At 35.5% G+C, this 22978-nt stretch overlaps 1 protein-coding gene across 1 annotated transcript; it reads left to right on the forward strand.

Annotated features, from left to right (window-relative positions):
• Window positions 1–605: 605 nt before the first annotated feature.
• On the forward strand, window positions 606–22628 carry LOC129254662 (fibropellin-1-like). Its single transcript, XM_054893164.2, has 19 exons — window positions 606–1013; window positions 2579–2764; window positions 3496–3591; window positions 6773–6880; window positions 8014–8127; window positions 8947–9063; window positions 10116–10223; window positions 10999–11130; window positions 12204–12335; window positions 13251–13364; window positions 14226–14345; window positions 15037–15153; window positions 15443–15571; window positions 15942–16049; window positions 16940–17068; window positions 17734–17856; window positions 19274–19297; window positions 19818–19902; window positions 20901–22628. Exons 1-19 carry the CDS (start codon window positions 914–916, stop codon window positions 21370–21372), a joined length of 2514 nt encoding a protein of 837 aa, XP_054749139.2. The 5' UTR covers window positions 606–913; the 3' UTR covers window positions 21373–22628.
• The last annotated feature ends 350 nt before the right edge of the window (window positions 22629–22978 follow it).

Genomic DNA, 22978 nt, shown 5'->3' on the forward strand with positions numbered 1-22978 from the left:
TTTCTGCTGCAAGCAATACAGTGCAGTAATTTAGAATTCTACACAGCAAAAACTGCGGTGTTAACCGGTGTACATAGAGGACCACACCAGTTATTTTACACCGGTGTTAAATTGACAGTGTTAGTTTAGCACCTATAGGTGTTATTGCAACACCTTTGGTTGTTACATGTACACTCTTTGGTGTTATATTCAATATCTAGGGTGTAATTTTAACACCAGAGGGTGTGGTCCTCTATTAACACCCACTGGTGTCAGTTTTAACACCACAGTTTTTACAGTGTATGAAGATGGTCAGGGCACTCAGCAAAACAATACACTTTCATGTCAACTTAAAACAGTATGATACTCTCAAGAGAAAATAGTTTTTTGCGTGATATCTAAACACAGACACAACACTTTGTTTTTGAAAACTTTTTTGAGGGTTATACAACTTCAGTTTTCTTTACATTCGTGACCAATCATTTGCATATTGTATAGACGAGAGGCCCAATTCTATCCTTGCCTACGTAACAATCCCCTCTGAAGCTTAAGCCCACTGGAGCGATGCACAATACATGGCTTTCTTTTCTCTTGATACAATTCTTTTCTTTTCAAACTCTCTCTACGTAGTTTGCTCTATAGATCCCACACCAACACACACCCTTTGGATAGAACGAGAGGGGTGAGGTCATATTTAAGTCGATACAAATTTATCAAGGTCGTTCTAGCGAGCTGACTCATGCGTTTAATAAACTTGGAAGATACATTCTAATTAAAACAGAAGAAGCTGGTCTTCACGTGCACGATGTTAAGGAATATTTGACTATTAGATTAATGGATTGAACAGCACTTCTCAAACTTTTCCGGAGAAAGTTACGGACCTTAAGAATCAAAGGATTGGTGTTTACCTTCTATCGGAGTATATTTAGTTGAAATGGAATATGCACAGACTATAATGGTGGTTTATAGGATAAAGATGCTCCTTCTTGTGCTGGTTGTATTTCACGTGTTTACAGTGTACTCAGTATCTGGATGTAAGTTTGAACTTTTGATCTAATTCGGTGGAGGGGGGTATTTTGGAATCTTACCGACTTTTATTATTTTTTTATTCAGGTATTTGTGCAGTATAAAGTTGAAATAGATATAATGATTTTTTTTTCAAATAATGATGCCGAAGTGCAATGATAATGATGATAATGGTGACAATGATGTTTATGAATATGTAATAATTATAATAATGATAATAATAATATTATAGCAACAACAATAACAATAATAATAATAATAAAATAATGTTAATAATAATGTAATAATAATGGTACCATTAATGATGATGATAAAAAAACAACATAAAAATAATGAATTACACTGTATGAATGAATCAATAGCTGTGGTAATGATAATGATTATTATCGTTTTCATGATAAAGATATGGCTAGGTAATATCAATCATAAAACCATTTGTACGATATACCTCAAAAGAAATTATTCAGCTTATCTTTACTGTTGCTTGATATGAATCACTTAAAGTGCAATTGTGTGTTAACCAACATTTGGTACAGGTTCAAATATCATCATTACTTTTATCAACAACAAGAACAACATCATCATCATCATCGTCATTAACAATAACATCACCGTCATCACCTTGATAGTCCAATTGTATGGTGGGTAAAAATCTTATTTATTGGTAATAACTGTATTGTATTATATCCGATTTTACTTTACGCATGGCAGACGCCAATTTTGTTTTATTTTCGAAAAAGCGCACCACATACAAACACGGTCACTTCAAAATTGTCCTCTTTACGCCGACATAATCCTTCAAAATTTTAATTTAGTATCATTCTACTCCATTTTCAATACACTTTCTTCATTTGACATACAAGACACGAATTTGACTTAAATTGTCAAGGATTATTATCGAATGAACAATATACACAACGATACCAATCAATGTTTGTTTTTAAATAAAATTTTGTATGCTTGATTGACTACATATTAGAAAACCATATTATGTATGGTTTTTTTTCTTTCTTTGTTTGTTATATAAGGTCTCATAAAATACCCTATCATTAATTTTGTGATAATAATCTGTCAAAAGTAAATAGATAGATAAATCAATAATTAACACTAATGCTTTGCTGATGTAATTTCTAACGTATGCCTATGGAATTCCTGACGAGGATGTAATCGGGTTTTTTTTTTAATGACAAGAATGTAGTAAGGTTGAACAACAATGATTGTTGTTGTAATGTATAAATCTTCATCCGGAATCCATAGGCCCGCTCTCATAATAGCAATTATCAACCGTACCAGTTAATGAGTATAAATATTCTGAGAGAGATCGCTTTGATCTCAAAACACAATGCGAGAATCAACCTGAGAAGAAAGAGTAAAATGAGAGGATTAAAATAAAAGTAGTTTTATCAAAATCGGTGATGAAATAAGAAAGTTATGGAAGTTTGATAAGTCTTGTTGTACTGTCTGTGGAGATCCTCAAATTTGCAAACATATGCTTCAAAGCGGATGATTTTTGTGGAACTCGCTCTTTGTTTTGCACCCACATTTTCAAATTACCTTCATTATCTCCCATCAGATGATTCCTTTCCATCTTTTCCATCGTCGTCGTCATCATCATCGATGGATTCATATAGTGACTTGTCTTGGGAACCATGTCCGCTTGATATGAACCCGTGTGCAAATTATGGTACATGCGAGACGTATGGTGGTGATACTTATTGCTTCTGTCTATGGAATAGTACCGGAGAATTCTGCGAAACAGGTAATATTCAGTTTTATGTAAATATATAATTTGTCATTTATCTAAATATTTTATATTCATTCAGTTATTGATATTTGTTGATGAGTGAATCCAGATATTGATGATGCCATAATCCTACAATGGTGCCATTAAAATCTATTTCAAAACCCCTTTTCATTAATTCAAATTATAATTTGATAAATACATATTAGTATAAATTCTCAAGTTAAATCCATTAAAAATGGATAAGAAAACATGTTTTACTAACTCATTTAGGATTATGACACCATTGGCATCTGGATCCATTCATTGCAGTAATGCCTTACTTTGGCGCAAATGAAAATTTACATCACTGCAAAGAATACCTCCTGATCATCCAAGCGTAAACACATATATACCCATAAATATGGTATCAAATTATTTGGCAGACAATACTCTTTCAAGGTATATATAATAAGTATGTGCTCATGACATATTTTTCCCTTAAATCGGGGATTTATGAGGTGTCAATTTTTTTTTCACTCACACGGTATATATATGAATCTTGTGGGATTTCGAATTTCCGATATAGGCCCCCTCTCTACGAAATCCTAGATCCGCACCTGGTAGTATAGTATCAAGTCGTGGAATATACATTTAACTAAGTGAAGATAGCCATGTAGAAAATACTATAGTTACAGTACCCCAAAAGATGTGGACATTATGAAACCATAACAATATACATATATATATTGGGTTTTTTTTCTTTATAGCTCTTGTAGCTTGTCCAGATTACCCGTGTGAGAACGGGGGCACGTGTGGAGTAGATGGATGTGAATGCCCGTCTGGATTTTCTGGTTATTACTGTGGTAAGTAAACGAAATTGAACTTTGTTGCGACACATAATTATATACCATATTCTTACTTGGTTCTCCTGTATTTGAATTACATGTGTTTCATACTATCCGGATGATAATAATAAAAACCACATCGTCCGTGTAGCTAAAATATTTCGAAGTAAATGTAAATCTCAACACTACAAAAACTACATGATGTAACGTTTTCTCTGTAAAATGAATTGTTTTTCGTATTTGATTTTGAATAAAATCTTTCTATGGAAGAAAAAAATGAAGTGATGTACGTTGGTTCAGTTTTGCGATAGTAAGGTTTTACAACAGTGCTTTGCATGGACACTCAGATGTGCACTGCTTTGATGAGTCTAAATATCATAGAGGTTTAATGTCATATCTACGGCGGCTTAAAAAAAACTATTCCGAAAATGGCAAAAAGGCGACAATTTGGGGGTGTAGCTTATTTACTTGCTCACTATGAGAGATTTGAAATTAGAAAGAAGGTATAAAAAGGAAAGAACTATGACAATCGCAATTCATGGCATACAAGCAAGCTCACGTGATAAAATAATGTATGTTGAAGGATTGGTTGTATAATTTGAGCTCCATCTATACACAAAAAAAAAAGTAAGTCCCCCCTTAAACAAACATCAATAATTTCCGAACCAATGCGAGTTTTTAATATATTTTTACATGAGCGTAGAGGTAATTTTATAGGCTACCCTCTGAGTAAATGTTATGGACGTATTTTACGTCATGCTTCAGTGAGCACCGTCAGAAGGCAAAAATGTCACTTTTTCAAAAGTCACAAGCCAAATATCATGACTTTGATTCCATTTTTATTGGAACTAATTCCACATTCTCATCATGAAAAATAGTCAGAAGGCTTGTAAAAGGTACTTTCTAAAAGACGATACAACTTTTCTGGCTAAATTTCACGGTTGAATGAACACAAGTCCAATTTTGCTATAATTGGATTGTTTACACATTTCTATCAATAAAAATGATAGAATATGATGACAGTTATTTTTGGGAAGAGTATCTTCAACAATATTCATTGTTTCACGGTTCAATGAACATTTATTGAAAACAAAAGATACGATTTTCAAATATCATAGGCAAGTATTGTTTCATTTTGGTAACTGAAAATGATCTTTTCTAAACTTTTTCGTTATGTTCATGACCAATTAACATGCTTCAATGATTCAAAGGCGTTTAATTAAACATTCACGCTTGAATGAACATGTGGAATGTGATTAGCTCTTTTTTACGTTATTGGAAAAATGGAATTTGTAACTATGGATATTTATCACAAACCTCCTTGCATGGTTCATTTGATTTGATTTTTGTGAAAATCCCGATGTTTAATGCATCAGTGAGCACACAATATTCGAAAATTATGCAAATGAGAAGAAAGTTCAAGGCCCTGGCCCCACTCTGTGCCGTATCAAATGGTTATTTTGGTGTGCGCACATCTTGGATAGTGTTACACTGAAGCCATGTGCGAAGTTTCATGAAATAACTGTTGGCAGAAGTAACAAAAACCGTCCATGAAACAAACCCTCATTTCGTATTTGTTAAAATGTTGACTTCCTCTCTCATAGACTTGTGTACATTATGGGTGCATATGTTTAAGAATAAGTATTCAATGTGATGGAACTTTTTTTCAAGGCTGTCTTTAGCAATGTCATTTGGCAGTAATGTTTATCAACCTATGGGCAGAATTCTGTGCAAAAATGAAATCGATTTGTTTATTTATGGATGAGTGAGCACACATCAAAGTGGGAAATTTGGTATTTTCAATGTCACAGACCCATTTTAAATGGTAATAAAGTGAATATTGGGGGCAAATTCGGTTTCAAATGTGACTTTAATTGCTGTTGTTTTTATCATCCATCATTTCTATCACCACACACTTTCCGAAGTTTTAAAATTTTCATGGTTGAGCGAGCACATTCGAAAACTTAGGAATGAATACTCTTTATACTGCATAAATGTATTTTTTCTTACAAATTCTCATGCTCAGTTTAATTTATGGACAAATCAGTGGTGGATCCAGAATTTTAAAATGGGGGAGGGGCCTATAATCGGGGGAGCCACCAACATTTTCAAATTTTAACATGATCTAACAAGTTGTAGAGGATACTACCAAAAACCCCTTTGATGATACGTCACTATACAGGGGCCGCGGAACGGTTTTCAAAGGGGGGGGGGCTGACCATGCAAAAAATCACAATCGTATGGTCATTTTTACATTTTTGTACATGCTTTTGGAAAAAAGTGGGGGGCTGAGCCCCCCCCCCCCCCCGCGGCCCCTGCATTATTGTGCTCACTCAACCATGAACATACGATATCAAAATTGTGTGTGGAGTGGCTAAATGATGGATAGTAAAACAGCATTAACACCATAAAATTCACCTAAAAACAACTTTTGCCCAACTTTGTATTTGCACAATCTGAAAAACGACTCTTGTGACTTTCAAAAATTGTCATTTTTAATTCAATCTTTAATTACTCATGCATGACTCAACCGATCAATCTCATTTTTCCCCAGAGGTTGCTTAATGAGTGTAGAAAACCACCTACGAAATATCATATCTAAAAATAATTCCGTTCAAAAGTTACAGCAATTTGATTTAGGGGGGACTTACTTTTTTTGTTGTGTATATATCAGCGATTACCCGTCTGTTGATCTTTGTAAACAATACTTTCTGTTCACCCAAGCCCGTAAGTCCGAAACCATATACAATACTGCAGCCACAAACTATGTTCTACAAAACGATGCAAGGTACTAGAATACATGTACAAGCAAGTAAAACTACAATCCGATTGTTTCTTTAAAACCAAGATACTCTCGAAAAAGACTTTCGTTAAATTTGTTTACAGTGCCATAATAAAAAAAATGGGTTAGTTGTGTTTTAAAAACACTGCATTGTTTCTAGAACATTTGCAAGTGAGCATAGCGGACGAGCCCGGAATACAAAAGTTGCATCATTTTGCCCCCCGTTTGGCTTGTAAAGAAGTAAGAATAGACAAAATTTGAATATATTTGGTGAAAATTTAGAAAGCCTTCAGCCCAACACACCCCCTAAAAAACCCTAACAGTACGCTGCTGCCCATGGGGTGTATACTTGGCAGTTTATTGATAAGAAATAATATTCTCGATACCACTCTTGAATGAATAATCTTGTATTTGCAGAAGATATTGATTGCCCTGATGGTCCATGTCTTAACTATGGTTACTGTGAACAACGAAGAAATGGAGACAGGTGTCAATGTCTTGATGATTTCTATGGTGATTATTGTGGTAAGTAAATTAAATGCTGATTCAATGTGTTTTAGGAGACAGGAAAACAAATAGGTAAATAAGGGCGATGTAAGCAATACTAAGCATGTTTAACGCCAGTGAAAAAACGGCTTTGGTGAGTCATGTACCTCTAAATGCTGTAATTAATTATATACTACAATCGTGTACAAATTATTCCCAAAAATGAATAAACATAATTTTGGGCATTACGTACTATGGATAATCATACATTTTAGATTGAGTTAAAATTCATGACTCCGTTCGAAATCGAAATTCATGCATCTTTTTTAACATTGTAACTGAAGAGTGAAACAAATACTCGCAGGTCATTTACAGGAAACTTAGGTTGAATGATTCGTCTTATTAGTAAATCCTAGATTATTATGATTATTTCTCAGTAGAATCAATGTTCTATGCAGCCTTTATTTTTTATCATTCTCCAAATGAATATCAATTTTCCCCTGCTTTGCTCAATTTTCGATACAACGATTAGTCGCCGCTTAAGCACTGGCGTACAGATGTGAGTGATTGGAGCCATGGACACCCCAGGGGGGATCATAACCAAGAAAACAAAAGGAGAAACAAGGAAAGAAAATATAAGGAAAAGGGGTGAAAATGTGATATTTATTGTTTTCTAATATTATGTCAAAGTTAATCACGAATTCAAATTTATATATTAAATAGGTCAAAATATTCTCTTGCTCGCTTCGCTTGCTCGTATATAGAATTTGGGCTCATTATTCTTCTGAAGTCTTCTTTTCAAATGTAACTCTTGCATTCCCTATTATTAATCACCTTCATTGTCATCATACATCAATAGCGAATTTTAGTAAATGCAACGGGGACGGATTCTAGAACATAGTAAATCTATTGAAAATGCCCGTGAAATCACAGTGGACAGCTAAAGAGGTCTTGTCAAAAATGAATGAACCGGGACAGCAGTTCGATCTATGAATCGGAGTTGATGACACTGCTCTTTTGATTTCCCCATTTTCGACAAAGGCTGCTTTGTCGTGAATGGCTGTTGACAATAGATTCTCAACGTTCCGGAAATTGGTTGCGAATACCCCCTATTATCATACCACCATCAACGTAATTAAATGGTATAATTTGATTTTATATCCACTTTGCAGAATACCGAGACTATTGTCCCGATGACCCCTGTGAAAATGGTGGGATGTGTATCTTGGATGAGTTTGGTGATTACGAATGCGTCTGCGAAGATGGGTACTGGGGAGATCAATGTGGTATGTAATCGTATAATGCAGTCTCACGAACGAAATCAACCCCAAAATGACCAGTGATTTGTCACTGAAAATATCGTAATAAAATATCATGTCGATTTTGCAAATGTGACTGAGGCATTGATGCATAAATAGGGGCGGTTGTCCTCTCTGGGGCATGTTGCAGAAAGAGTTGCGTTTAAACGCAAGTCAAAATATCAAGCCCAGGTCCCGAATACGGGTGCTTCATTGGCTGAAAATCAAGTTGCGCAAAATTGGCCTATTTTGAGTTGCGTTTCATCGCAACTCTTTCTGCAACGGGCCCCCAGGAGGCTGATTGGCTCCCCTTGAAAAAGAAGAAGGAGAAGAGAAGAAGAAGAAGAAGAAGAAGAAGGAGGAGGAGAAGAGAAGAAGAAGAAAAAGAAGGAGAAGAGAAGAGAAGAGAAGAAGAAGAAGAAGGAAAAAAAAGAAGAAGAAGAAGAAGAAAGAAGGGCACGGTGACTCAGTCATGTGCCAGTGGTAGAGCGTCTGCCTCATGAACGGGAGATCGTAGGTTCGATCCCCGACTGAGTAGGCTTAATACCAAAGACTTTCCAAATGGGACCTTCTGCCTCCTTGTTAGGCACTCGAAGAAAGGTAATAATAACCATGATAACATGTAAATTAATCAGGGTCCGCTGGAAGAACAGCTCACAACCGAAGTAGCTACCATGGGTAAATAAGAGATTAGTAGGGAATAGATGAGGGGGAGGAAGGGGTGCAATGAGGAGGTAGGAGGAATATAAAATTTGCAAAAAAAAAACCCAATCTAGATTAATGACAAGTACTTTCATAACTACACAGATTTATTTGATGGTGTCGATTGTCCTGATTCTCCGTGTCTGAATGGACCGTGTCTGTACGATGAATTCGCTGACCGATACTGCAGATGTCCAGTAAACTTCACAGGAGACTTGTGTGGTGAGTTTGGTCACATCTTAATTTGAAGTAAACCAATTCTGTTTTAAAACGATATTATATCAAACGCCCGTTCTTGGTGAACCGATCCATTATCATGGTAATAGAAGGGTTGTCCGATAAAGCATCTTACTTGCATCTTTTCCTTACAAGTTGAATTTTATGTATAAATAACATGTTTAAAAACTTGTGCTAAGTCACACCTACGAACCCTACTCCAAGCCGACCAATGATATTCCATTCGATATAACCTACTTCCCAGGTGCGTAAGATACGACCTTGTCATACAGGTAGGACAAGTACGATCTATCCAATGCCCTGACCAAACGTACACTGAATCGGCAACAAATTCTTGCCAAGCTGCTGTCTCCTTGTTTGCTAGCCTATCCGATATGCGTCGGGCTAGTGGGCAAACTACTGACGCAGACGGGCGAGGGCGCAGTCCGAGCGCCTGTCATCACTGGTGAAGACGAAAAATGAATTTTTGTATTACTTACCTTGTTCCGTTCGTAGAAATTCTACGAACCCCCAACTAAGCTTCAATATAAATATTCATAAATGTCCGCGAACACGGACCAATAAGCGACGAGGCTTGAACGTGACGTATTATGAATAGACTGCGATGATATTTGATTGGTTAAAAAATACAGTTGATCGCCATATAAGGGTTATCTCATGAATGATGTATAATAAAAAGTACGTCAAGGATATGATAACCATATGCATATTGATGACTTTACCAGTGATGATAGGCGCTCGGGCTGCGCCCTCGCCCGTCAGTAGTTTGCCCACTAGCCCGACGCATATCGGATAGGCTACTTGTTTGCAGGCACATGGGGTATCAGAATGTGGTGTTTTAATCAGACAAATAATGGAATTTCTCATGACATTCATGTCTACCATTGTTTAATATACATTTTATCTAATAAATCATTTTTATCTTTACTATCTGGCGTTGAAACTACATTTTCCATTTTATATTTCAATGGGCTTCTGGTCGATTGACACTTATCGATGAATTCGGATATTAAAGTATTTTTACTTTGTAATTTCAGAAACTGAAATCTGCCCTCATGACTTTTGTGAGAATGGCGGATCATGTGTGCATATAAATGGATTCAATTATTGCAACTGCCCTGTTGGTTGGTCAGGATCGAATTGCGGTAAGTATTACTTTATTTAAATATGGTCCTACTGAGCGAGGGTAGTGGGGGGGGGGGGAGATCCCCCGAATGAATAAATACATAATTTATTTTCATTTAATTTCATTTATTGGTTTTTGCAACATTTTTCATTACAACAATCTGTACAAGAAAATACATGTCTAAAATTTGACATCAAGATAATGAACAATAGTTTTATATATGAATCATCAAATATATCATACATAAATATACAATTTAAGTGGTATTTTCTGTTACACAATAAAATAGGATGGTTGATAGGGTCGTCACAAAAGCAAAGATTGAAAACGTGATAGCCCTGGAAAAAAGCCAAAATAATTATATCTACTGTCATAAAACGTGCAAGTGCATGAAGGGACTGGGAGGGGGAAGGGAGACGCTTGAATGAATGAATTAAAAAACAAAATATATATATATAATGTAAATAAATACATACATACATAAATGAATAAATATTATCTTAATTCATGTTAGAAATCAAAATGAACTTTCAAAAATTATATAAGTCTCTATATAACTTAGCTAAATTGTGCACTTAAGCCTTCAATTTAATTCAAGTTAGCAAAAAACCGTCCCTCTACATGTATATGTGTTAAATATTTTAGCTCCTCCTACCATCCTTCTTTTACCAGTTTTTTCTATTGCAATACACCAATGATTTCCACAATCCTTAGTAGTTTTCTAGAAAATGCTTGTAGAAAATGTAAGATTAATACCTAAACAATTGAACGATTTGCAAATTTTTTTTCAACAGAAATTGCAATTTCGACAACTTGTGAGAATCTAAGACCATGTTTGAACGGAGGTACATGTTATAATGAAGGAAATAATGGATATATCTGCATATGTACCGATGATTACAATGGAACAAATTGTGGAAAATCGGGTAAGTCCTATGGGGAGACTGTTAATCGTTACAGCCTCTTAACCTGACCCTTCCCTTCTAATGTTACTACCAAGACGGCGCTGAAAAGGGGCGACTGCCAATGATACTGCAACTATTCAAAATTGAGAAAGAATGTGTGTGAGGGGTAGGAAGTAAGGAGAAAGAAGACAATAAAAAAGAAATGGCTGTGTCATATATATAACTTCATCACGATTGTACCACCATTATAAGATTTAGAAAAAGATGAAGTCACTCGTATACCACCTTTTAATTTATTCGTCCGCCCCCCTTACTGCTGCGCAGTTGTATCGTATGTATACCGATTATTTAATGGAATCGGGATTCGGATTCCGTTGACCCGGGTTCGATTCCCACTTGGTACGCTAGTGCCCTTTGATAAGGCAGTCACCCTTACCAGGTCCCTAGGAAAGGACCGTAAGCCGTCGGTCCTCTGGATGCTTGCTTACAAGCATTCATGCTTTCTTAGCAATCGGGTAAAAAGTCACCACCACATGACGACGGACTCCCAGCACTTCAACTGTACCCACTACTACCACACTACCTCTTCAGCTACTAATACTACTCCTATCTTCTACTGCTGATATATATTATAATTATAGATACACCTACTAATAAATTGGTCTACCACTAATTGTACTACAGGCCTATACTCTAGCTAAGTTTTCCACAAGTATATTACATGATAACCTTGAATTTAGCAAAGCAGCAACGAGTAATTTCTTGCCTCCATATTTGGAGTGCAGCTCGAAATTGACGTTTTTTCTTACTGAAGGATATTAAAGTACACAGTAGCATTCGAACCCACGACTCTTTGACTTAGAGGCAGAGATCAGAGCCACTACACCATAACTAATCCACTTAGCCTACTGCCAGCATGGCCAACGTCACTATGCAACATTAATATTATCTGTAATTTTATGAGAAGTTTTGATAGTCTGTTTAGACAATCGAGAAAGAAATAAAAGTTCGATTTAGTTTACAATGTTATATAAATTACGTGTTTTTCTAATTCGTTTTTTGAAACATATGCATATATATTTTTTCTGTTTCAGTAATAAGCGATCCTTGTTTGACACTCGACCCATGTGAAAATGGCGGTCTTTGCCTTTACTTGGGAGCATCATACGACATTGACTTCGTGTGTGTCTGTGGACCGGGGTATACTGGACCATTCTGCAGCGACGGTAAGAGATACATATCTCTGATTAATATAAAGTCGTTATGTGATGTGGGGTATTGTGCGCTGGCGATGGGGCCTATGTAACCTCTATATACACTGTAATTATGTACTCGTCTTGAAATAGTGATTTCATGAGGATTTTTGCTGCTAGAAGATCACCGTGTCACACAGTATTTTCACAATATTCTGTTCAAATATTTGAAGTAAAACTTTTGGAAAAAATACATTTTATCCATTTTATGTATTGGAGTGAATTGGAAATAGTCCTTGCCTTATATCACTATGACATCACATATTAGGCCAATTTGAATTCTCCATGGGAATAGTGACTACCAATATTCAAAACTTTTTAAAAGTCATAAATTACTTATTGTTTGTCCGATATTGTTCAAACTTTCACCTATCAACTTGTCTGATTTTTCTTTTTCCTCTAAAAACAAGTTTTTATTTGGGTTGGATTCTTCTCTAAGATTATCTCATAATTGGGCATCTCTGCATAGTGAGTGTTCACAGTGGACTCAATGGCCTCACAGATTCAAAGTGTCAAAGGTGGTAATTTTATTGATGTGAAAATCAATTCACATTCTATTCCACACTGTGAACACAAATGACCATGAACCTTTTCAACAGGGATAGGTTAACGAGTTGTCATTTTTTAGCTTACCCTTGAAACAACAGATACGCTATAGTCTACTGTTAACGAAAATTAACAGGTATATATATCATGTTTATTACAAGGAAACATATCGTTTCTTGGGGGTTAAGATGGTAGAAGAGAGAATGATAGCAGTGAACGAAAAAAAAATCATTTTTAAAACACTATGTAAGCTAATCTAATAGAACATGATCGTATAAAAAAACGTGTTATTCAAACATCGAGAAAATTACTTTATTTTCACATCTTTTCTTCATTAAATAGAGATCAACCCCTGCTCTGATTTTGTGTGTTTTAACGGTGGCACCTGTCTCTCAAATGGATTCGTCCCATACTGCGACTGCGCAAATGGATACACGGGAACCTACTGCAATGTTTGTAAGTGATGTTTGGAAGAAATACATATAATCTATCCCCTTTAGTCATTCTAACCAATATTAATGACTGCATGACCCCACTCGATCCATCTCTTCCCCTCCATTTCTCTCTATTTCAATCATTCTATATCTCTTCCTATATATCTCTCATTCGCTATCTTTTCTCCTATCTCACTGCCTCCCTGTCTCTTTCTTTTTTTTCTCTATCAAACTAGGGTCAAATTAATACCGTATATTCGGGGTTTGGTTAATATTACACTTCTGCTCACACCCTCACTGTAGGCCCACCCTCGGACACACCCGTATACACATTTCCTCTCTCTCCTTTCAGCAATGAAATATACATGCGAGACTATATTATTAAATCATAGGCCCGTATTCTGAAGTCAGGTTTAACTTAGACCACGGTCTAACTCTCTGCGAAAATTATGGGAAGCTAAAGGTGTCAAAATTTTTATTAAGTTGTATGTTTCTTATGTTAACTGTGCTCTTTCCTGATTTATCGATGGTGAAGACAATCATCTATTCATACTTCCTAGACAATTATGAATGATTTGAGAGCAAAATGAGCTGAAATATGGCATCTCTACTGTTAGTGATTTATGTAGCAATTGGCTATCCATACTTAAACCACAACTTTAAACCTGAGTTTAAGTTAAACCCGACTTCAGAATACGGGCCTTAGAGTCTATCTGTTACCCTCATTCACACCCTCCTTCCACACCCTCACTGAGACATCCTGGGACACACCCTCCTTCCACACCCTCACTGAGACATCCTGGGACACACCCTCCTTCCACACCCTCACTGAGACATTCTGGGACACACCCTCCTCACAACCTCATGTCTTTTCTCCTTTCAGCGACCACGACCTCCAATCCCTGCGAGACTGTAGACCCATGCCTGAATGGTGGGGTATGCCTGCCGATGGAAAATGGCCTCCTCTGTGTTTGCACCAGCTCATGGACTGGAACATATTGCGGTAAATTTTCCATTATCAATTTTAGATAGAGAGAAAATTCAATAAACGAAAGCTGTTTTCAATATGCCCCTATAACTAGTACAAGAAAATGTAGCAAATTAGATAACTATATGAGCAGAAAAATCAGGCTTTCCCCCGACCATCGGAATGGCGTTTATTGGAATCGAGTAACAGGACTTTTCATTACCCCCCCCCCCCCTCCCCTATTTTCAAAAGGTCGAGTGAATCGGATGGTTTTCATTGTCGTAAGGAGAATGGTTGTACGCGAATGTTTGGAAAAAAGATATATGTACCTCTGCAATATATGCCTACCCCTGTAAAGACGAAGCATCGACTAACTCTTATTGAACTGGACTTTATCATTCGTAGATTCAAGGGATAATATTCTACAAATGGTTAAACTTTCCTTTTGGAAACTATATACATGATATTAGGAAGCTATTTCACACGAGCGTTTTAAGACACATTTCGTTGTGCGTCTTCCCTAGTACATAAAATAATTTCAATCCGATTCCATCTAGTTATTTCTTCTTAACGGCAGTTCGAGTCTTTTTATGGTGAAGATGCATTTTGTAAATATTAAGAAATACACAGATGCTTTCCTTACGATATCACATTTTCTCTATATCTTAACCAAATAACATGTAGATTCCAAGACAAAACCTTTTGTAATAATGCCTCTTATTTCCAGAATCATCGGTGGTTGACTATTGTGTTGTCGAACCATGTCTTAATGATGGCGTATGCATTTCATTGACATCCAGTCATACGTGTGTGTGTCGTGTGGGATGGACTGGACACTACTGTGGTAAGCATTTGATAAACGTTTGTTTCATTTGAAAAAAGCTTATACATGTATTCTTAAAATTTTCTATTCATGAGAGAAGTTTTAAGGGAGGGCAAATAAATACCAGTAACACTTGATCGATATCAACAAATGAATCATGACGATTACTCTTCCCCAAATTCAAAATTTTATGCCCTTTAACAGGTTGTTCACTTAAGATTTTTAGGGCGATAAATGCATCTGTAAACCTATCAAACTCAGCAAGTACACGGAACTGAATGTTCATTCTTGTCCCCATTTTCGATCACAGAAACATCTCTATCAGAAGCTTGTGAGAACCGGATGCCTTGTCAAAATGGAGCCACCTGTCAGAATGAGGGCCTGGATGCATATTCATGCGATTGCCTTGATGGCTGGAAAGGAACCAATTGTGAAGTTGGTAAGAATATCAATTAAAATCAAATAAATGAAGTAATATTGAATAATCTTTATTTATCTTTTAAGAATGACTTTTTGGAAAACAAAACACACACGCACACACACACACACACACACACACATATATATGTATATATATATATATATATATACCACCAGGTAGGGCACCTTGTGAACAGGTTCCTTTTTTGAAAACTTTCCTATCTTGCCATTAGGCATTACAACACTTAGGAATGACAATTGAGTTACATTCAACTTCGTTTCAATTTCATTTGATTTTCTGATATGTTCCTGTATCTGTTTTTATTCCATTTCACTAACTTTTGAAATATTATGAGCTGCAAATTATTTTTACGTATATCTGTTTTCAGATGTAAACGAGTGTGTGAATACTGGAATATGTGGGCAGGGAGATTGCGTGAATAGAGATGGAACTTATGAATGCGATTGCTTTCTGAGTTGGACGGGAGACAACTGTGGTAAGTATACGACATCTCTAAGTTCATAAACGATTTATAAGTTCAGATATGAACTGTTCTTGTGGATAGGTGATAACAATCATAGTGAGTTACGAAGTTATTTTCATATTATTCACGAAGTATATGATATTTTTAACGAGTCTATGATATAAAAATTGATACTTCTCATATCAGGTGCCAAATTATTCATAATATGAAAACAGTACAGCTAGAATGTCCGACCCAACAATTAGTGTTGCCCATTACGTATTCTCCTCTTCGCAGAACGTGTGACTCATTCTTAAATAAAATTAAAATCTGATAATTTTTCTTAGATTATACGATAATTTTGATGTACATTATATCTTTCCCACCACTTTCAGACAGTTTATTTTTTTATTTCATAAAACATTACCATGACCAGAACGTAAATATATAATTTGCTTTTATATCTTTAATTCCTTTTTTCAATGATCATTAACTTTTCTGCATGAAATAAAATTTGACCCACTTTTTCCATGATCTGTTTCTGAGAAAGAGAGTAAATCATTTTATAACTAAGTTGTAAAAATACACTTTAAGTCTTCAAAGTACAGTTTGATATTGTGTCAATTGGCTGGCCTGGCTCAGGGGTGATATATTATGCGTGAACTTTCAAGTAAATCATTTCGAGCCAGTTCAATATTTTGGAACCCCTGTATAGCCTGATATGAGTATTTCCCCATTTAACACGTGAAAATGCTAGGTAACGCCATTGAAGGACATTCTTGAAATGTTATAGACCTATGTATCAATTTTTTTAATTTTTCGTTATTCAGATTTTAGAACGATTGATCTCGTGGTTAATGTAATAATGTTGACAAATCATATGCAGGACTCGCAATATGCATATTATATGTATTCCAATACAGAAACACAGCTGCCATTCTGTACAACCGATCCTTGTCAAAATGGAGGGTCTTGTGTGGATCATGAGACCAATTTGTCTTCTTACACTTGTACGTGTACGGCGGGTTGGTCTGGTGTAAACTGTCAATCAGGTATGATAATAAAACATTATAAAACCCAGGGTGTTCAGATTAACACCAGTCAGTATAAAGGACTGTACCACCATGTGTGAAAATAACACCCTCCATGTTGAACGATACTGGAAACTGTATTGAAATAAAATATTGTATTATAGTAAGCATGATTTGAACACTGATGTACTATTTTTGGCGTGGTGTTCCTTGTTAACATCAAAGGTGCAGTTTTTAAAACTACAAGTGATTTTGCAGTTATTTGAAATGTAGCTGTTTTTTGTGTAAATAAATAGTGTGAGTACCGCGTGATCACTTTTTGATTGAAGTACAGATGTTCAGCACTTCAAGAGGTAGCCCTATATCTGTATCTCATTATTTTACATTATTTAAAGATATAATAACAAAAATTTGAATTATATTATTATATTTAGAGACAGGACACTTTGACAGCATTAACCTATACATTTCCTCCACATTTTTATACATTGTGCTAATAACTTGATGTAGTCCGTCGTAATAATCTTGTTTTATTTTTACAATTTCAATAAATTTCCATTATGCCCTATTCTCTTTTACTCACCATTTTACAAGAAATTATATTCTATTGTAATATTTGAAGATGGTTTATCTTCTATGTTTTGTTTATTTTGACAGATTATGAATATTTTTTTATTTTAATCTAGATATAAATGAATGTATAGCAACACTGTCAACATGTGGAGACAATGGAGAGTGTATCAATACTGATGGATCATTTTATTGTGAATGTACGCAAGGATGGGGAGGAGACGCATGTGATGTTGAAGGTAATATCAGATTTTAATCATGATCATATTAAGAGTACATTGGATCATATGAATGGCAAAATTCGTTTTGAAAATAAGATATTTCTGATTTTGCCAACTATCGTTTTGAGGAAATGTATTCTAGTCCTTATCTTCCTGCCTGTCAATTTTAATTCCATACATCTTACGGCATGCTACATTATGCGGAGGGTTTTTTGTGTGTGTGCATGTGTCTTTAGGGAATATTTTTTATTATTTTATTTATTACTCCCGCAACGCACTTAATGTGTATAATTTTATATAAATATTCTAAATCCTCCTACCCCTAATTTATTCATAATCTATTTTTATAGTGCCAAAAACCTTTGGAAATTATTTTAGTAAAAGGGTTGTGATTTAATTTATGACTCAAGAGAGACAATGATGATAAATGAAAGTCAGAAAAATACGTCCTCCTTTGATGTATAAAAAGAAGCAAAATATGAAAATGACATTTCCTGTAAAAGGAACAAAATAATGTTTCTGTATTTCACACCCTCAAGTTAATACAATCAAACAAAGAAACTTCTATTATATATTTCAACAAGATAACTATTCATGCAGAGGACAAATTCTCAGAAGAGAATACAAGGTGCAATATGAAATTATCAAAACTTCTAATTTGGTGGATATATGCATGGCACTATTATTGTAGTTCAGTGAATTAGTTACATTTGACAAAAGTAGAAGACAAAACAAAATCTGGCGGATGAAGGGGTACTATGTCGATCCCTAGCAAATAATGAAGAATACCTAAACTGTATACAGGAAGGTAACAAATACAGCGTGACAGACCGCGTCAGTGGTTTGTCCAATGCAACGGCGTGCGAGGCTAGAAGATCGTGCCTATATCGGACTCTTCTCCACATCAGAAATGTCTTGATAAATAACTGACAGCTTGGCCTATGCCAGACTTAATTGGTCGTTGGTCATTACCCTCTGACCTAAGGATAACAATTATGATTTAAGCTATGAATCTGTGATATATTCCGAATCCAGGGCTCGCCAGACATATGCCAGAGGCTCGATCCATTGAGACTTAAACTATGACAAGAGGCAACTTTGCCATAACCGCCATGGTAATCTTGATTGTGATTGGCTGCTGAGCCCCGTTACCATGGTAGTTGCCATTATGTCAAAGTGACCATAGTTGTAACCCCCTTATGAAACGGGGCCACACGACAAAATTACTTACCACCTTAAAGTAGAGGTAAATGCAATTTAAGTATAATAAATCCGCAAATATATTTGGTTTCATAATATAGCCGTCAATGATAAAAGAAAGTAGTTACTGTAAGATATCCTTCTGTCAACCAATTTTTATCGTCATCATAATTTTTAAGTATCAAATCTTTCTTCTCTCAACCATTAATTTCTTGTCTCTTTTTTTTTATCACAGCCGCTAAATCTGCATTGTCTTCAAGTAAGTTGTCTTCATGACTTCCTTTTTCAAATTGTTTTAAGCATTGGTGTCGCTTCTTGAAATGTTCATGATAATGATGATATATCAATTAAATTCCGTGGTCTAAAAACGAACTTTGTCTTTTCTATTAAATAGATTGATTCAATGCCGTTAACAGAAATTGATATTTCACCCTTTTTACAATTTTATTTACTTTGTATTACATAGACTTTCAACAATTTTACCATCATGTTTTAGATTGTGGGTTTATTTAGAACGCAAGAATTTTGAAGAAAAAGATAAATAAATTCAAATTTGATTTTATAGAATTTCTCTTTGACATTGTCGTAACTGATAACTTGTTTTTTTTAATCGTTATTTTGTTGGTAACCTGCAAAACCGACAGTATGAACAGACCTTGCATATTTCAAATCATTCTGAGTATCACTCTTAGTTTTATGAATAAAGCTATGTTAATCGATTGTACTTTTGTGATTTGAATATGTGAGCTGAATACGTTTCATTATTATTATTATTACAGCGCAAATCCTCATTATTGGTGCCAGTGGAGGGGGTCTCCTATTAATCATCATTGTCATCAGTGTTTGCGCTTGTATTTGTGCAAGGTATGTACAGTAACTCCTTAACTGTGGAATGTTCCCCATTCATCATCACCAGGAACGTCACCATCTTTGTAGTAATTGCAAAAGAAAGAATAAAAAAGGAGTATAAGGGCAGGACCCTGGCGTCCTCACATCTTGGATCCACTGTTTGAATATTTTATCATCATTCGAGGACTCACATTTTCAGGAAATAAGATCGAACATGCAAACAATGGCTGTGTGAGGGATCTTTACCTACACTGTTAAAAAAACCTGATTTTACAGAAAAACAAGATTTTGCAGAAAGCAATAACAGAATCATTCTGTAAATTCATAAAGCATGAATTTTTCTGCAATTTAACAGAACAGGTCTGTTTAAAAAGGGGGAAAGGGTGTTTTATTTAAGGAAATTTGTAAGGTTCCATACACCAAATACCTGTAATTTTGCATGATATAATGTAAGATTACGCAGTCTGGTAAGATTACAGATGTTCTCGAGACTCTGCTGCAGGAACTTCTTTTATTTTAAGGATAAATTTTCTAACAGTGTAGGGGGCATACAAGATGTGGTGAAATAAGCTGCATACAAGTGAGGGAGCAATGCGACTGGACTATCCAGAAGTTTTTTTTAATTATCACTTTGCAATTGAAATTAAAACACATGCACATAAATTGTGAAAATTATAAAAGATATATACAGGTAGGTTATGATAAAGGTGTATTTGTGTAAAGACCCCATCTTTACTGGTAAGCAAGGAATTGTAAACAAACATCTTGTGATTTTGGACTATTAGATAGCAGTTTGATATATAATAATAATAACGTTTTAATTTACCCAGGGTAGCCACTTCAGTAATAAAATTGTTCTGCCGAATGAATGCCTTTATGCCTTTATTACGGGTATCTTCCAAATAATATATCTCAATGATTTAATGTCGTTTAGCTTATTTGTATCGACTTAGATCGAGTAGGCCTGCTTTATTTCTAATTATTTCTTTGTAAACTACATCTTGTCATCGCAGAAATTCAACTCCAAAGAGGGGGGATGCACAGGCCGATATTGACACCCTGGGACAGGCAAGAGAGCCCGGCATCGCTCACCAAAACCCCGCCTACGAACCGGACTACCACATGCCAACCGATCCCCCTCCCGAATACGAACCCATAGACAAACTACCTTCACCTCCGTCATCGGTTCGGTTATCGCCGAATAATGTGTATCAAAACCCGGATGCGGGTATGGGCCCACGAAGCTCTCCGTCGATTGCAACGAACGGATATCTACGCCCAATGGACGCCGGTGTATCTTCGCCGGATTTTGATAGCAAGACATTACCGGATTATCAGACATATATGGTACCACATGACGACACGGATTCTAGTCATTATCTCCCAATGGATAGCCCTCATGACAGAGGACACGATGACGGGCATCATATTTATGAGGCACTGCCGGATACTGCTCGGTATCAAAATATTAATTTAACCGAATAACATCTCAAATATTATGGAAGGAAAGAGACTCTGTCTTGAATCATATGTTTTGACGCGAGTAACAAATTGTCAACGTAAAAATGTGTAACAGACAATTTTACAACCTGCTGTTAATCAACTCAAAGCGAATCGATCAACATAGTAATTCCCTGTATACTCTATGTTTATTTTACAGTCTCGCAATAACTGGCGATATAAACAGTGTACTATACACTAATTATATTAATTTACAACGGAAAATGCAAAATTGCTCCATGCAAAAATAGACAGTCAATAAAAATGTTTTATATTATATATATATATGTATATATATATACACGGCCTAATTCTGACGCCACTGACCATCGTCAGCTTATTATTCTTGAAACTGTCACGAGCAAGGTTAAACAAATCAAAAACATTGATAAATAACTGTAAGTCACTGTAATTAGCAAGCAACTCCCGCACTAGCATATTTTAACTTATTTTATTGTTTATTCTATTTAATGCTGTGAAAGCGTAATATGTTTGTATGATAATCAGAAGGCGACGTGGGATGATTTCACGGCAAGCTTTTAACAAAATTTTGAAAGGATGTGAACGAAATGGGCATATACTATTTTTTGTATAGATTTATGGATGTATAATGCGTTAATTGCGTGTGAATTATTAATGAAATAATTATATTGTTAGCTTATATATATCAACCACACTCTGTAATCACGACAAACAAATCTTATAAGGAAATGTGGTACACGAAAAGATACCAGTGTAGTGTGTGTGAGGGTGGGTGTGTGTGTGTGAGAGAGAGAGAGAGAGAGGTGGGGGCTGAGAAAGACAGTGAGGGAGATTATTGCAATTATCATTACTTTTGCTGTCGTTTTAAACATATTGCATTGTTATTGATTTTATTAAATTTGTTTTTCATTCCACTTATCATGTTTATCTCAAACCCTAAAAAACTAGATGACAATTTTCGAGATAAAATCTGTAACGTGAAAGGTTTGTTCATCGTCAGTCAAAAACTTTCATATCTCGGGCAACTCTTGAAGCTAAATTTGTAACTTTCGGGTACGTGGTCCTAAATACGTAACATCTAGGGGGGGGGGCTTTCGTACCCACATCCCCGGTCTTTGCAGCCTCGAAAATTACCCAGTCTGGGTTAAAACTGTTTATATATTACTTGGAAAACAATTTATCAGAGGACATTTTTTTACAACTCGTTCATTGATTTTCACAATATGGTATTAAATATTTTATTCGATATCACGACGAAACTTCTTGCCTCATTTTGCAATTATTGTTTTCTTCTTATGTAAATAAAGTAAATAGGCGTCATTGCCTCAGGCAAGCTGCTTAGCTCTGTACAATAATTTTAAAAGGATAGTTCGGGCCGAAAATGACATGGTTTGAATAAACAGAGAAGAGAGTATTGGTTTTACGATACCCAATGTATTCTTTCATGAGCATAATAATGTTTGTCCTGAAAAGGACCACACAAACTTGACTTTCTACAAGTGTGTTTTTGTCGTCTTCAGAAGAAAAAGACGTATTGCTCGTTTTTACTGGATAAATCATTCATGTATTCGGTCATGATATTAAATCATTCTGAATGGTCATGTAAACC

This window comes from Lytechinus pictus, chromosome 2, assembly GCF_037042905.1.
Source record: "Lytechinus pictus isolate F3 Inbred chromosome 2, Lp3.0, whole genome shotgun sequence".
NCBI lineage: Eukaryota > Metazoa > Echinodermata > Echinoidea > Temnopleuroida > Toxopneustidae > Lytechinus > Lytechinus pictus.

Coding starts and splice junctions, on each gene's coding strand:
- LOC129254662 (XM_054893164.2), top strand. CDS start 914: ATGGAATATGCACAGACTATAATGGTGGTTTATAGGATAAAGATGCTC. Junction 6,881..8,013: donor TTTCTATGGTGATTATTGTG/GTAAGTAAATTA, acceptor TCCACTTTGCAG/AATACCGAGACTATTGTCCC. Junction 17,857..19,273: donor AGACGCATGTGATGTTGAAG/GTAATATCAGAT, acceptor TTTTTATCACAG/CCGCTAAATCTGCATTGTCT.